General features: G+C 36.0%; 2 protein-coding genes across 2 annotated transcripts; both read left to right on the plus strand.

Annotated features, from left to right (window-relative positions):
- Window positions 1-3,411: 3,411 nt before the first annotated feature.
- LOC140788127 (ethylene-responsive transcription factor 3-like) lies at window positions 3,412-4,390 on the plus strand. The gene has a single exon (XM_073137254.1). The coding sequence runs from the start codon at window positions 3,567-3,569 to the stop codon at window positions 4,098-4,100; it is 534 nt and encodes a 177-aa protein (XP_072993355.1). The 5' UTR covers window positions 3,412-3,566; the 3' UTR covers window positions 4,101-4,390.
- A 6,345-nt stretch (window positions 4,391-10,735) lies between these two features.
- On the plus strand, window positions 10,736-14,702 carry LOC140789705 (tropinone reductase-like 3). The gene is made up of 6 exons (XM_073139501.1): window positions 10,736-10,945; window positions 11,038-11,154; window positions 12,398-12,532; window positions 12,608-12,733; window positions 12,813-12,914; window positions 14,232-14,702. The coding sequence occupies exons 1-6, from the start codon at window positions 10,820-10,822 to the stop codon at window positions 14,379-14,381; spliced, it is 756 nt and encodes a 251-aa protein (XP_072995602.1). The 5' UTR covers window positions 10,736-10,819; the 3' UTR covers window positions 14,382-14,702.
- Window positions 14,703-14,707: the final 5 nt, after the last annotated feature.

Here is a 14,707-nt window from a genome sequence, read left to right on the forward strand (position 1 = left end):
CTATCAACTATCATATCAATCATATTTCATGCTTTCCTTCTAAATGACAGATCATATGCATATATTTAGTATGATAATAAGTCAATACATAACAGAAATTTAGGTGAAATAGGAATCAAGAGAAAATGATACAATGTAGTCTCCGACTATATCGTCAACACATGCATACTCATATTAATCTATTACATGCATACTCATGCTACAGATCAACTCGGTATATAATCATAATAGTAGAATCATCTCTAATCATCTCTATATATATCACCAATGTACTCATATCCCAAATCAGCATAATCGAATGCATGATAAAATATGCTCGACTGTAATCATCTCTAGATAAAATCATATAATCATGCTAGAGGCCAAAACATGCATATACATCATATATACTATAACCTAATTTGAGAAAGGCGTCTAGGAGATAAGACTACTCACCACTACTGCAATTACCAAACCACCACTCGTTCACGTTGCTACGACCATGATCAAGCCTCAATTGCTAAATCCAAAGGGTCTTGAACAGGGGGGTCAGAATATGAAATTATTTAAGTAGTATGATGTTAGTCGTTTATCTGATTAAAATCCGTTCATATAATATATGATAATTTAAAAGGTTTTAGAATTCATGCTTATCTTTATAACTAGTTAGATTTTTAATTACAAGTAAAAAATATAAATATAAATATAGATGAAAACCTAACTATAATTATATCTTGATTAATTAGAAATTACTTTATAAAATAATAAATAAATACATAAGCCTAGTATTTTATTTGTTACAAAAATAACAATATATAATAAATTAATAGAATTACTTAAAATGTATGTCATAAGAATATTAGAATATAAATCTGATAATTATAATTTACAAATCTATCTATTAATCTAATATACATATAAGTAAATAAATAACTAAATAAATATACGTATGACCTATATTTATGTGTAATAGTTTATAACTTAATCAATCATTAATTAATTATAATTAGCAATAATCATAATGATGAATATGTATTAACATAAATAATGTCTAAATATATTTGTATTAATTAATACAAAAATACCTAAGTAAAATAATGAATAATAAAAATTAACAAAAACATTAAGGGATCACTAGTACTAGTGCTGGCTTGGCCCAACACTGGCCTGCTACAGTGCTGGGCCGAGCCCAGCACTGTTGCAGAAAATAAGGAGAGAAGAAGCAGCTGAGGAAGAAGAAGAAGAAAGGGAGAAGGAAGAAGAAGGAAGAAGAAAAAGAGAAGAGAAGAAGGGGAGGGAGGTGCCGACCCGGGCCGGCGGGGAGGGCACCGGCACTGCTGGCCAGCCAGTGGCCGGCCTCTCGTCGGCGGCTCGACTCCGACGAGCCCAACCCCGGGCAAGAAAGAGGAAAGAGAGAAAGAGAGAAAGATGTCTCACTGGCGACGGCGGCTCCAGGGAAGGTGTCAATATAGAGAGAGAGTAGAGTGAGAGGGTGGCGAGGAGGGGGAGAGAGAAAGAGAGAGAGAGAGAGCGAGAGAGATTTAGAGAGAGAGAAGGCGGTGGAGAAGGGGTAGCGGCGGTGCTGGGGTCGCTAGGGCCAACTGGCCGTAGCCGGTTGGCTGCGGCAGTGGCCGCAAGCGCGTGGCGCCCCACCATGCAAGTTGCGTGAGTAGCTTGCATGGGCATGAGGCCGGCCATAGTGTGGCCGATCGTGTCGTGCCCCTTAATTTTTTCTTTTTTTTAAAGATTGGGTTGTTACATTTTCTAAGTATTATTAAAGTTTCTTTTATTTTCTTACTTCTACACTATCTTTAATTTGAGGCTTACTTCATCTTGCGAACAAAGTAGAGTGCTGTGTGGACTTACCAACTGATCGAAAAGGTTAAGTCTATAACACATGGATCTCTAGAGAGGGGAAAAAAAGTTTTAATCACTAATGACTTAGAAAGAATTAGATATAACTCCTTGGCTTCGGAGTTTGCCAACCAAGTCCATAATAATTTAGGTTTCATAATATAATTCCAAAATGATTATTTAAGATGTGTTTTGTTACAAAAAACTAAGGAAAGTGAAGAGGGCAATTTTAAAAACTATCTCACTTTGTATTGTTTAGCTGTAGAGAATAAGGAATAATTTTTCTAACTTACCCTAAATTAATGAACTTTCCTATTTTTAGCTAAGTCCAATTTTTATCATAGGGAGGGATAGTCCCACTTCATAACTCTACTTTCCAAATTGCATATTTTGCATGTGATATCAAGTTCTCAATCATAATCTACAACTTCCCTAATTTATAATCTTTGCATCTTCCTCTTCTAAGAATGACATTTATCCTGCCAACATAATATTTTTTTAAATAAAATTATTATAGTTTTGACAAATTTTCTAAAGTGCTTTTCTTTTTAATTTTATTACTTGACATGTATTACTCATTATTTTAAATCCATAAACACCCGAAATCAACAACCTTACCTCAACCATGGCTAAATCATAAACCATGGCAAGCCCATAGCAAAGTTTTAGCCAAGCACTACCCGACCACGTTCAAGAGGGGTATGACGATTATTGATCAGAGAAGAGCAACGATTGTGATGAAAAATGCAGTAGAAGCAGACAAAGCTCAGCCTTCGGACAAAAAGAGTGCGGGAGGAGGTAGTTGACATAGAGGAAGATGAGAGAAAATCGGTGAATCAAATCGAAAAGAATAAAGAAGGAGAAAAGATGAGAGATGGAGACCAAAGCAAGATAATAAGGACCAAAGTTAGAGAGCTCTAGAAGAAGAGGGAGAAGCACATATCTCCTTCACTCACCACGTGGGTTAAGAAAGAGGAGGAGGCGAGAAAGCATCGTCAACGATAGGGAGAGAGCTCTCTAAAGAAATGAAAAGAGATGTGGTCAAAACCCTAGCAGAGCAGTTTCGACTGCAACACTTTAGAATTGGACTTGAGTTTAAGAAATTTTGATATGATATTAGAGGACTCTTCAGTTAAAAATTTGTCTTGATTCACATTCAAATCCATATCTAATATAGAAAAGTTTAACATATCAGGTACAATAATGATGAAAAATTGAAGGGGACAATCTAAATTTTTTAGTATAATAAGCAAAACGAATCTAGATCAAAAATTTTATTTGATTTGTTTATTCAAAGAAAATTCCAAATCAAATCCATGAATAATAGAGAAAAATTTCAATCTTATTGAATAATGATAAAATGAACTTAATTTTAATTGGGGTATAATCCCATTTTCTTGCAAAAGAAAATAATAAAATGGATTTCATGAAACCCTAACTACGCTATGCACTCACAGGGCTTCAACACAGTGCCTGAACCGTAATATCGTTAAAGTACAGGGTGTGAAATGAAATTTCCGAAATAAGAAAAAAGGAGGAGAAAGAAAATAAATAAATAAATAAAGGGTTGGGAGGAGGGTCATGTGGGGGTGGTAGAAAAGAAAGCAATCAACTCTGCTTGTGGAGGGCATTCCACGCCATCGTCAAGAAAGGGAAGCTCCCCGGAGCGAAACAAATCGGCATCTCCACCCTTTGTTTCTCGATCCCTCTCTACTTATTTTTCCTGATCGCCGATGCGGAAGGGTGCAGAGGCGATGGAGCCGCGCTTCCGCGGTGTCCGGAAACGCCCCTGGGGCCGATTCGCTGCCGAGATCCGCGATCCGGTCAAGAAAACGCGGGTCTGGCTCGGCACCTTCGACTCCGCTGAGGCCGCCGCCCGCGCGTACGACGCCGCCGCCGTCGCCCTCCGTGGCCCCGCCGCCAAGACCAACTTCCCCTTTTACCCCTCCTCCTCCTCCACCCCGCTCCTCCAGCACCACCCTTCTCCTTTGCCCCAGATTCCGGCGACGAGCAGCCACAGCTCCACCGTGGAATCCTTCAGCGGCCCCCGCCGGCCGCCTGCGCCGGCGTCGGCCGTCCTCCGGCGTCTTCCCCCTCCGCCGCCGGAGGAAGGCAGCGATTGTGGCTCGTCGGCTTCCGTGGTCGACGACGATACTGGAGACGTCGCATCGGTTTGCAGAATGCCCCCGATGCCGTTTGATCTCAATCTCCCTCCGCTGCCGCTTGATATGGGTGGTGATGATGAGTTGACGGCGTTAAGACTCTGATGACGCCGAGAGATGAAAGAAAGGAAAGAAGGAGAAGAAAAAAATGGTTCCTTTTTTTCACTTCTCTTTAAATTATTGTTTGATGGATTTTGCTATGTGGAACGTGGACAATTGTTGAGTTCAATATTCGAGGGTGTGAGGATATTGTGGTTTTAGATTAGATCTGGTGTTTTTTCTTTAGATCTGCTGCTCCTCTCCACCCATTTCCTCTCAACAATGATCTTGTATAAAAGAAGCACATTTATCTAATTTGATGAATGAGAAAGAAAGCTAGAGAAGTACTTCTATAATCATGTAGTGATACCTGTTGCATGTGAATCTTTTACTTTCTTTTTTGTTTTTGTTAATGAGTTTTTGAGAAGAATGAGTACCTTAGTGTTGTTTAGTTAATTTTAAAGAGATGATCTATGAAGCTAATTGTGTCTTTCTGTTGTACTCTTTTCACTACTGAACAGTTTGGTGGAAGAAGTTCACTGGTTAATTAGTAATGTTATCATTTAGGGAACACGTGATAATTAAATGAGGATCTTTTTCTACAAGGCTACCTAAGTTGAAAGGATTTGTACACACTACACATATTGGTTATAAACATTAAGTCTGAAGATTTTTTTGGGTTTAATTCTGTTCCATTTATGTATCAAGTGTTGTTTGTACTTTATACTATAGTTGAATCCCCTATCTCGCAATTCAAGAGATATTAGAGAGTGATTGTTAAAGGCATTCATCTTGCTATCTAACTTGCTGAGGGCCTTTAGGAGTTGAAAATGATGTGGATTTTGGAGTTAGAGTTGTTCACTGTTATGGGAGTGGAACACTTTACCTTGGAGAGGTGAATGAGCGACTCTGCCACTGGGTATCCCAACTTTGACACATTCCATACAAGTAGTGGAGGAAATAATAAGATTAATAATCCTTGTTGCTCTATGAAAATTGATATCGTGATATTGAGGAATTAGTTGTACATGCTAACTGTTTCTTGCGTGAGCACATGAAATCTGTTTCTTACGTGAGAACATGAAATCTGTTTCTTACATGAGAACATGAAATCTGTTTCTTACGTCAGAGCATGAAATCTGTTTCTTACGTAAGAGATGCAAACGACAAAGTGGAGTAACTTCATCAGATAAAGTTTTCCTTTTAACTCATTGAATTAATACAGGGAGTAATGTTTTCCTGTTTCATTCCAATAAAACTGAAAAAAAAAATGCCAAAAAGAGAGTGACAGTAAGGAGTCAACTTAGAGATAGGTAGAAAAGCGTAAAAACAAGGAACCTTGAGGTGAAAAGTTCTCTTTGGTTAATGAGGGCCCATAGTCTGAATAAAGAAGTGCTTCTGAAATTTTAGTTAATGTTCATTGGTACTTAAAATAGATGCTAGGAAAAGGAGAAAGGGTTAATACCTGTTTGAAGGTACATATAAATGTAACTGGGACCTCCATTGAAGATCATATCCCACTTCTTTATTCTAGCTGCCATGTTCCTGTCCTCTCTGTTAGCTCATGAACAAAACTTGATTCACAATGCATTTGTTCAAAAGCTAGAGGAACCCAACTGTACATAAACCAGACATGATTTATAAGTCAAATCCAATTGAAGTATTGAACCCGACAAAACTGGCTGAAGTTTTGGGCTTAATAGCATATATCAGTCTTTCAAGTTAGATTGTCTCACTCATGATCATAAATAATGTAGCACTTAATGAAGTCTTGAAAGCATATTGAGAGCTTTATGGGAGAAAATCTCTCACTTCAATTGCTCGCATGTGGATTGTGTTTCAATGATTTGGTATCTAAAACCTGATTGTGGCCTGATATTCCTGGTTCTGAAGTAATAACATATTGATGGAAGAAGTAGCTGTTTATCAAATAGATCAAGATAAGCAGTATTGATAATGAGGCAATTACCCAAAAAGATATGATGTTGGATCTGACTCAGGAAGCTAGCTCTCTACTTCCTTTTTCCCTTAGTTCATGCCCATTACTACTGGGGCAGTACCCATGTTTAGAAAGTTGCTTAATTTAGAATGGTACAACCTGAGTGTTTGGAGTATCAAAGCGAGTAAAAGATCTGGCGATTTGCAATTACATTGATTATGCTCTTGCATTCTAATTTGGCGCAATGGTTATGAATGTATTACACAATCTGTTCCTTGTGAACCTTTTCTTTTCTTTTCGAGTCATGGAAGACTGTTATTGTGGTTGCATTAGGAGAATGATGGCATCTTCTTCCTTGTTTTCCGTATTTAGTTAATTATTTTATCTAATATTAAAGTATGTTGTGGTTTACCTTGTGTTGAAGTTTGAGCAAACTATGTAATTTGATGTTAAATTGTTCCCAGTGCATAAAAATGTACTCCAACACTTGCTGATGATCACAATATCGCTTAGGTCGTTGCTACTTTCTCGTGTTATTATTTTACTTGTGTATCGTTGCTACTACTGTGTGGTACAGTAGCAACCTTGCAATTGTATTTGGTTTCGCTCGATCTTGAAGTTTCTTTGTAGACCTTTTCTGGAGGGAGTTTCGGGTTTCAGAATATGACTTAATGGACATCTTTCTGCAAGTTGAGCAATTTTTGGTAGCTGGTACCAGGTTCTTTTATATAAAAATGAGTTTATATTTTGTAAGTCACCAAGTTTCTTTCATAGTTGAACTCTGTTGTGAAGATCTTAAACTCTCAACAGGAGCTATTGCTAAGCTGATACATTGTATCGGTCATTTATCCAACCCTACAATCACAGGGATAGAGGTCAGCAATGAGCTGTATCTTTTGAATATCATGTAAGGACAAATTTGTTGCAAGGAGATTTACATAGTCAAATAGATCTGTCATGTTCTTTACAAATGGTTGCAGTTATGTGGGATGTGTGAGGATAGCTCCTTATTTGGAGGTAAATATCTGTCAGCATGATTCCTCATAAGATTTTTGTTTGTTCTCATTTATCTTCGCTTAACATTGATGGATAAGTTGTGGGAAAATTTACTAGTTAAAATATTAACTTATACTAAGCTGCATCACATCTCTGCTACTTTCTTTGAAATGCATTCTGGTTGTATATACAAGCCATTCTCGTTATTTTACAATCTTGATATGTTCAATCATTCATAGTTAGCTTATGTAAATTAAATCTCCAATTATTTGTAGCAATCATGTATCTATTGTAAGCACTAATTCATTCGATTTTATCAGCAGTATACCAGTTTTATACATTTAGACTGGCCCTTTCACTTTGATCTGATTTCTTGATCATATTGATGTTTGTAGAAGCTTCTGCTTTTCATCATATTCTTGTTACAACTACTCATCTGTTTTCTGTTTTGTGATATCTAGCCAATGTATTAAATAGCCTGCACAAATTTGTAGTTTAATTTCCAAATGCAATAACCATGGAATCAACTTTCTTATATTATTCTTGGAGCAGAAGTGATCGACTGCTAGAATGGAAGAACTGAAGTAATGTAAATGTGTTACTGCGTCTGTCTTGTGAAATTGCTTGTTTTATCCTGTTTTCAGCCACCCTGTTTCATTCTTCTTAGATGCAACTGAGTGCTTACATTTTGGTCTAGCTTTTGGTCAATGATATCCAGATATGAGTTGAGTTGTTACCACAGGAATGATGTATTATTGGGGTATGTGGTTATTGTAGCCTCATTCTTTCCTGATTCAAAGTTTCTGAAATTTTAGAAGTTTATTGATCTGATACCCTTTGAACATGCATCCTGAGATATTTTCTCTTTTTTTCCTATTTAAATGATCTTTCAAAGTTTGGAGATCTCACTGCATTATTTACCCCCAGGACTTTATCTCCTTAGTCGATCTTTGTTAATGTCATTTTATAAACTCAGTACATTTATTTTCTACATTAGATGCATAATTATTTTTTATTACAGAATGTGCACAATCTATATAGAAGGTATGTAATAATCTATGGGTTTTCTAGTACAAATGCCCCGTTAATGTCTAATGTGATGAATATTTCAAAATTTGGCTTGCAACTTAATGAAATAATTCCCTGGTAGATGTGTGTGAACTTGCTCACGAGTTGCTCGACTCTAAATCAATAAATGGCTGGCCTGATCCTGTTTAGTTGTATTCTCCTTGTTAACATTCATACGTTGGTGCATAAAGTATATTTGTGCTTCTCATGTTTTACATGTGAGAATGTTTTTTAAGTCAATGATCCGCCGAGTTAAACTGCTCCAAAACTTACACACCATTGAATCGTCGAACTGAGCTAAACCGTTGACCTAAATTAAACTATTTGGAGTCAACTTTGTAACCGCTTTTCAAAACTTACACACCAACTACTTGGTTACTACTTGGAGTCAACCGCCAACTAAACAATTATTATTGAGGTAATAAAACCGTACAACTGCCAACTTTCTAAACTTAGCTGGATGTTAAATGTGAGAATGATATAAGTGCAGTTGCAACCTCTGCAGCCAAGGAGCCATCCAGGCTCAACTTCTGCCGCTCTATTGATAGAATGACTGTAAACTCCACCCAACAACCGATTACATCACTTTGGTTGTCACAACAGCATGCCAGAATGTAGCTACATCATCTCTTCTTCCAAGGAAATTTATAGAAAACTACCTATATTTTGCTTTATTATCATCAAAGGTAATAATGAGCTTCTATCCTACTCACTACCAAACACTTAATTTTCTCAAACTAGTTTAGACTATATAAAATGAGATTAAAAAATAAGACTAGCTCGCTGCTTTCAAGTGCTAGACTCTGTTAGTAATTTCATGTTTTGACATGAATTTTTATTAACTTTGAGCTAAGTTTTAAGTGGGGCCCACACATTATTAATGATGGTTTAATGGTGGAATTAATTTAGCTCAAAGTGTACTTTATTGTCAAATATTCATTTAGTCAAATCCATGAAGAGAAGTGAATGAAAATTGGCTCTAAAGTAGGTATCATGGCAATGGAAAATAAAGAAAAATGAAGTTTAGTACCATATTGGATATTTGAGAAATATTAGTATGGTATATAAGTAACAAACTTCTTATGGGCTTTGGGCCCCAAAAGGGGTACCTATTTTGTGGGTAAAGGTTACTATGCAACTTAACTCACACACGCGCGCTGCCCGGCTCGGTTCGGTTTGGTTCGCACGCACGGGTCAAGTCCAATTTTAATTTTTTGCCTGATACGGGTTCAAATCTGGTTTGGTTCGGGGTCGAAGTGGAATCAGTTTGGTTAAACTCGACCCAAATGGTGCATCCACACGCGCCCGGCCCGGCTCAAGTCCAATTTTAATTTTTTGCCTGATACGGGTTCAAATCTGGTTTGGTTCGGGGTCGAAGTGGAATCAGTTTGGTTAAACTCGACCCAAATGGTGCATCCATTCGGTGATTTTGCATCTTTTCGTCAAGCCTCTTTACCTCTATAAATAGGCTGTCAGTCTGCATAATTTAAAAAAAAAACATCAGAGAAGAAAACTTGGTTCATTCCTTATAGGGTCGAGTCTGCATCCGAAAGAGAGTACAGCACAGTTCAGGTTCAATCAAGGTATTAGAAAGCTGCTTCCTTTCCAGTGCAAGGCAGTCGTTGTATCCTGGGAGACCGACGTCCACTGTTCTAGAAGCAATCGGTGGATGGCGAATTGGTCTTAAGGAGATAGTGTCCAACACTAGACTCGACTATGCAGAATTTTATATTCTGTAATCTGTAAGTTATTTATATTATTTTGATCGAATTTATTGTGACTCTTTGGAATCAGATTGTTACCGCCAATAGACTCATTCTACCGAGAATTAATGATGATAATAATATAAATATGCTACATGCATTGAGAATATTCATTGAGAAATTGCAAAAATTAATATTATATACATTTCATATTAAAGAAAGTCCTTTTTTATTATATTTTCAGAAAAAAATATAAGCATTATGATTCTTTTATATTTCGGATAAACTGAAAATATTACGAAGCTTAGGGAATCTTAGTATCATATATAATTGCAATATGAATAAAATGTTATTATTATTATTATTATTATTATTATTATCAGTAACTCAAAATAAAATCATAAAGAGCGTTTCTATTAAAATAAAATAAAATAAAAAATACTCTAACATATATAGCTAAAAATAATTGTGAATGCAATTCGGATTTTATCAGCTTATCCTCATATCCTATCCTCTTATCCACTGTCAAAGGATATACATGTAAATAGGATAGCCCCAGTGCGGGGGACTTTTATGGTGATTGCAAAATGATAGGGTGTAAATTGTAAAAAGAACGATAATATATGGTGCTCAATAAGAACTCTCCATAAAACACCCAACTTCTATACAACGAGATATAGGACTTAATAATAGATTACTAATGGTCCCTCTTTCGAAAATATTAAAAATAAAAATAAAAATAAATAGTAGATTACTAGTACTACCAAACAATCCCATAATTACATAGTATGTTTTACTATATCTTTACATAAAAATAATATCATTTTAGTTATTTTAAAAACAAAATATTTTTACTTAACATAATATTATTATGGTAGTAGCTAAATTATAGGTTTCAATTCGTAAATAGTAAATTATAAATCATAATTTTATTAAAAATCAGGTGTTATATGCAAATCTCCCTAGATATAAATAGATAACTCTTAAAATAAATTAAACTTCCCCTCTTTTACTCCGTCACGAGTCTCTCGTGTAGCTGGGATCCAAATTTCCAAATCGGTTTCTAGAGAGAGAGGGCCATGGAGATGAAGAGGTTAGAAGGGAAGGTGGCTGTCGTTACGGCCTCGACCCAAGGCATCGGCTTTGCCATCGCCGAGCGGTTCGGCCTCGAAGGGGCTTCCGTCGTCGTCTCCTCTCGTAAGCAGGTCCAGTTCCAAGTCTTTCTTTATTTCTCCTCTCTCTAAAATTGAACCCCATCTTTTCAATTTCATCACTGTGGAGTGTTAGATGGTTGCAGAAGAACGTGGATGAAGCGGTGGAGAAGCTGCGATCGAAGGGAATCGAGGTGATGGGGGTCGTTTGCCACGTCTCCAACGCGCAGCACCGGAAGGACCTCATGGAGAAAACCATTCAGGTGAGTGAATTCCTTTGTTTTGGTGGCATGCATCTTTGTTCAAGGTGCGATTTGGAGTTAGGACTTCATATTTCTGAGGAATTCCCTATTGGTTTTACTGATTGGTTGGCGATGAAATGTTCCTCTTGTTTGGCTCAGCGAATAATACACAGCTATGAGACTTCGTTACTTGCTTTTGTATGAGTGTTTGGAATCGAATCCTTGCACTTGAGCATAATAAGTAGTATGTTGTTCCCTTCCTTTGTTATGATCTGACGTTAGTTTCCTATACTGGCGATGTCTTGCTTTTGCTAATGTCAAATTTGGGCAGAACTTGTTTCAAACTGTTATGATCTGATGATCTGGTGTTTTTTTATATATTTTATATTCTAAACACTCTCTCTGGGTAATGAGACACTATGACTTGAATTAAATAAGTGCGAGTTTTATATTTTAAATAACAAATGTGTCTGACAAGGTTTGATCTTAGGAACTTTGTTCTATACCATGTTATTCATCAACTACTCTAAAAATTTAAGCCATTGGAGAATGGTGATTTCTATATTTGATATTTTAACACAAACTTCACAACTTGATGCAGTCCTGATAGCCAAGAAAAATCTCAGATCTAAGTAAAATCAAGTGGAGCATAAAGGATGAAAAGAAAAAGAATACTTTCAGAGAATACTTAATTAGTTAATTTTGTTTGTAAAAGAAAACAAAGGAAAGGTGGAAAATTGAAAAATCCAGAAAATTTAAAGACAAATATAGTATAAGACCAACATTCAAAAGGGTTGCCTTCAGGATATAGTAGAAAGTTCTGAATGTTAACTTTTGAAGTTTGTGTACATCTTGCCATCTTAGACCTCCTATAGTTAGGAGTTCTGAACTGAATCACCCTTTGAGCATTTTTCGAGTCCAAATTGTTGACGAAATAAAACTTGGTTGATTAGTTATCTTCCAGTAGCTATCCTTCGAAGCACAGTGGAAGCAAATTCTATTTTCACAAGTCTAGACAGCAGGAACCATGTCATAACGATTAAATTGAGGATTTGAACTAACAGAAGACACTGAGTTTTCATTTTCTGATGAAACATCTGATTGTTCTATTGTAGTTTCAGCTCTCATTGATGTGTGGCTTCTTTAAAATTCTTCTAATATTATGGTCTGCACATATCCATATTTTCTTTTATAGATTTGTATACTTTTTTATACTTATAATTATTGATATTCATAACTTAATTAAGCTGTTCATTTAATGTAGAGGTACGGACATATTGATATAATTGTGTCCAATGCTGCTGCTAATCCATCAGTGGATAACATCTTGGATATGCAAGAGTCAGTTCTTGATAAACTTTGGGAGATCAATGTGAAGGCTTCAATCCTGCTTCTGCAGGTAGGTCACATGTTACATTAAATTCTAGCTTCTGATAATTAATGACTGCAATGCTTAATTGCATTTCTTCTGCAGGCTGCTGCTCCCCACTTACGCAATGGATCATCTGTTATCATTATTTCTTCTATCACTGGTTATCAACCAGCAGCATCCATGGCTATGTATGGTGTCACAAAAACTGCTCTTCTTGGACTAACAAAGGTACTTTAATATTTAAATAGCCTTCACAAGTTCATGATGCTCTACCAATTGCTTTAAGATCTTCCCTATTACCTTACAGGCCCTTGCTGCTGAAATTGGTCCACAAACCCGTGTCAACTGCATAGCTCCTGGATTTGTCCCTACACATTTTGCTGATTTCCTTACGAGTAATGAAGTCCTGGTAAGTTTTTAAATATTCTTAAATCTTCTGATGCTTTATCTAGCTTCCTTCTTATGTAAAAGCACTTGCATTCCACAATATAAATGACCTTCATGCACTGTTACTTGTGTGGAAAAGGTAGTTGATTAGTTGTTTATGCTAGGTACTCCTACCTGGTTCAATAACCAAATATTTTTTTTTATCTTTTTTATATCTAACCAAGTTCAATCTCCAAAAAATAAAGACTAAAAAATAAAATAAACTAATCAAGTTCAGGGCTTAGCCTCAAATCAAACAAGGCCATAGGAAATAAGGGCTCTTATTGTTTGCAAAACATAACTCGTGAAGTATTAATGTTTCAATTGATTTGCTGTCTTGATATATGATAGATAACCGTCATTACCTTTTAAGAACATGTCAAATACATCTTTGTAGTATATTATTCTTTAATAAGAGTATCAACAAATCATGGCTTGGGTTCATCTTGGATATGGTTGCTATGCTCAGATGGAGTAAATTATGATGCTCACTAATGATGATTAAATCTGTATAAAAGTAGATCAAATCAAAGAGAGGCCTTTTAATAGTTGTAGGGTAAGGAGGATTTGTTAGCGATGTTTTTCTTTTTTTGGAGAAAGAGAAGTTTTTGTGATAAATGTGGTTAAACAATAGGTCTTTGAATTTGGAGGCATAAATTTGGACCTAATATTATTGTGATAACTATTATGATTTACATGTTTTGTAATTTCTATTGTATTAAATATTATGTTTCTCTTTCTCATAACTTTGGATAATAATTGAACAAATCAGAGCTATCTCTTGGTTATTTACCATATTAAGTTGCAGCTGTAGCATTGTTAAGCAAAATCCATTTCATTTTAGATAGATAAGCACACAATACTTGTACATAAATTGTTAAAGCAACTGAGACACAACTTTTACACATAATCGGATATCGTCTCTCTTTTTCTTTCCCTGAAAAAAAAAGATCAACTTGCTTCTTCTGGATCAGAGGATTTAATCTTGCAATGCAGGCATCTTTAAATATGAACATGCAGACTATGTGGATAATCTTTTTACACAAATAAATGTATTTTCTGTGTATGGGGTCCATGGTATTGTTAATCCAATCCCTTAGCTCATCATGCCCCTTACATAAATATGCTCCTAGGGTTGTCAGCAATGTGTATTAGTGAACTCATGAGCACTGAAGCTGTTATGTATCTTGCCCTGAGATCTCTTGTTTACAACACTTGTTTGATAACTTCATATTTCTTTGTTTCATTTGATTCTACTCATCTGGATAACCGTGGTCGCCAATTTGCTAAATTTATTCAGAGAAAAACGTTACAAGATCAAACCTTGCTGAAGAGATTGGGAACCACACAAGACATGGCTGCAGCGGCAGCCTTCCTGGCATCTGATGACTCATCATATATTACAGGAGAAACCCTTGTGGTTGCTGGAGGGCTTCCTTCAAGACTCTAAGTCCCTTTGAAGTCCACTTTGTGATGATACATACAAGCCTTTTCACCAAGGATAAGATCATCTCTTATTCGATTTTCCCCCATTGTAGCTAATAAATAAGGAAGTTTCAGCGCTAGAACTATGTATACTTCTCTCAGAGCTTCACTAAATTATGGTCTAAGATATACAGTTGCTAATATTTTATAATTTCGGTGGTAGCATGTCAGTTCTATTGTCATATGAATTGAAGTTTATATCGTTCATCTTAAGTACTAAACAAGGATCAATTTGTATAAATGGTTAGCTTTGTACTTCTCTTATTTGAGAAGTAGTATTGTGCAACTGTA

Source organism: Typha latifolia, chromosome 5 (genome assembly GCF_019914945.1).
Source record: "Typha latifolia isolate L0001 chromosome 5, TyphaL0001v2, whole genome shotgun sequence".
NCBI classification, from domain to species: domain Eukaryota; kingdom Viridiplantae; phylum Streptophyta; class Magnoliopsida; order Poales; family Typhaceae; genus Typha; species Typha latifolia.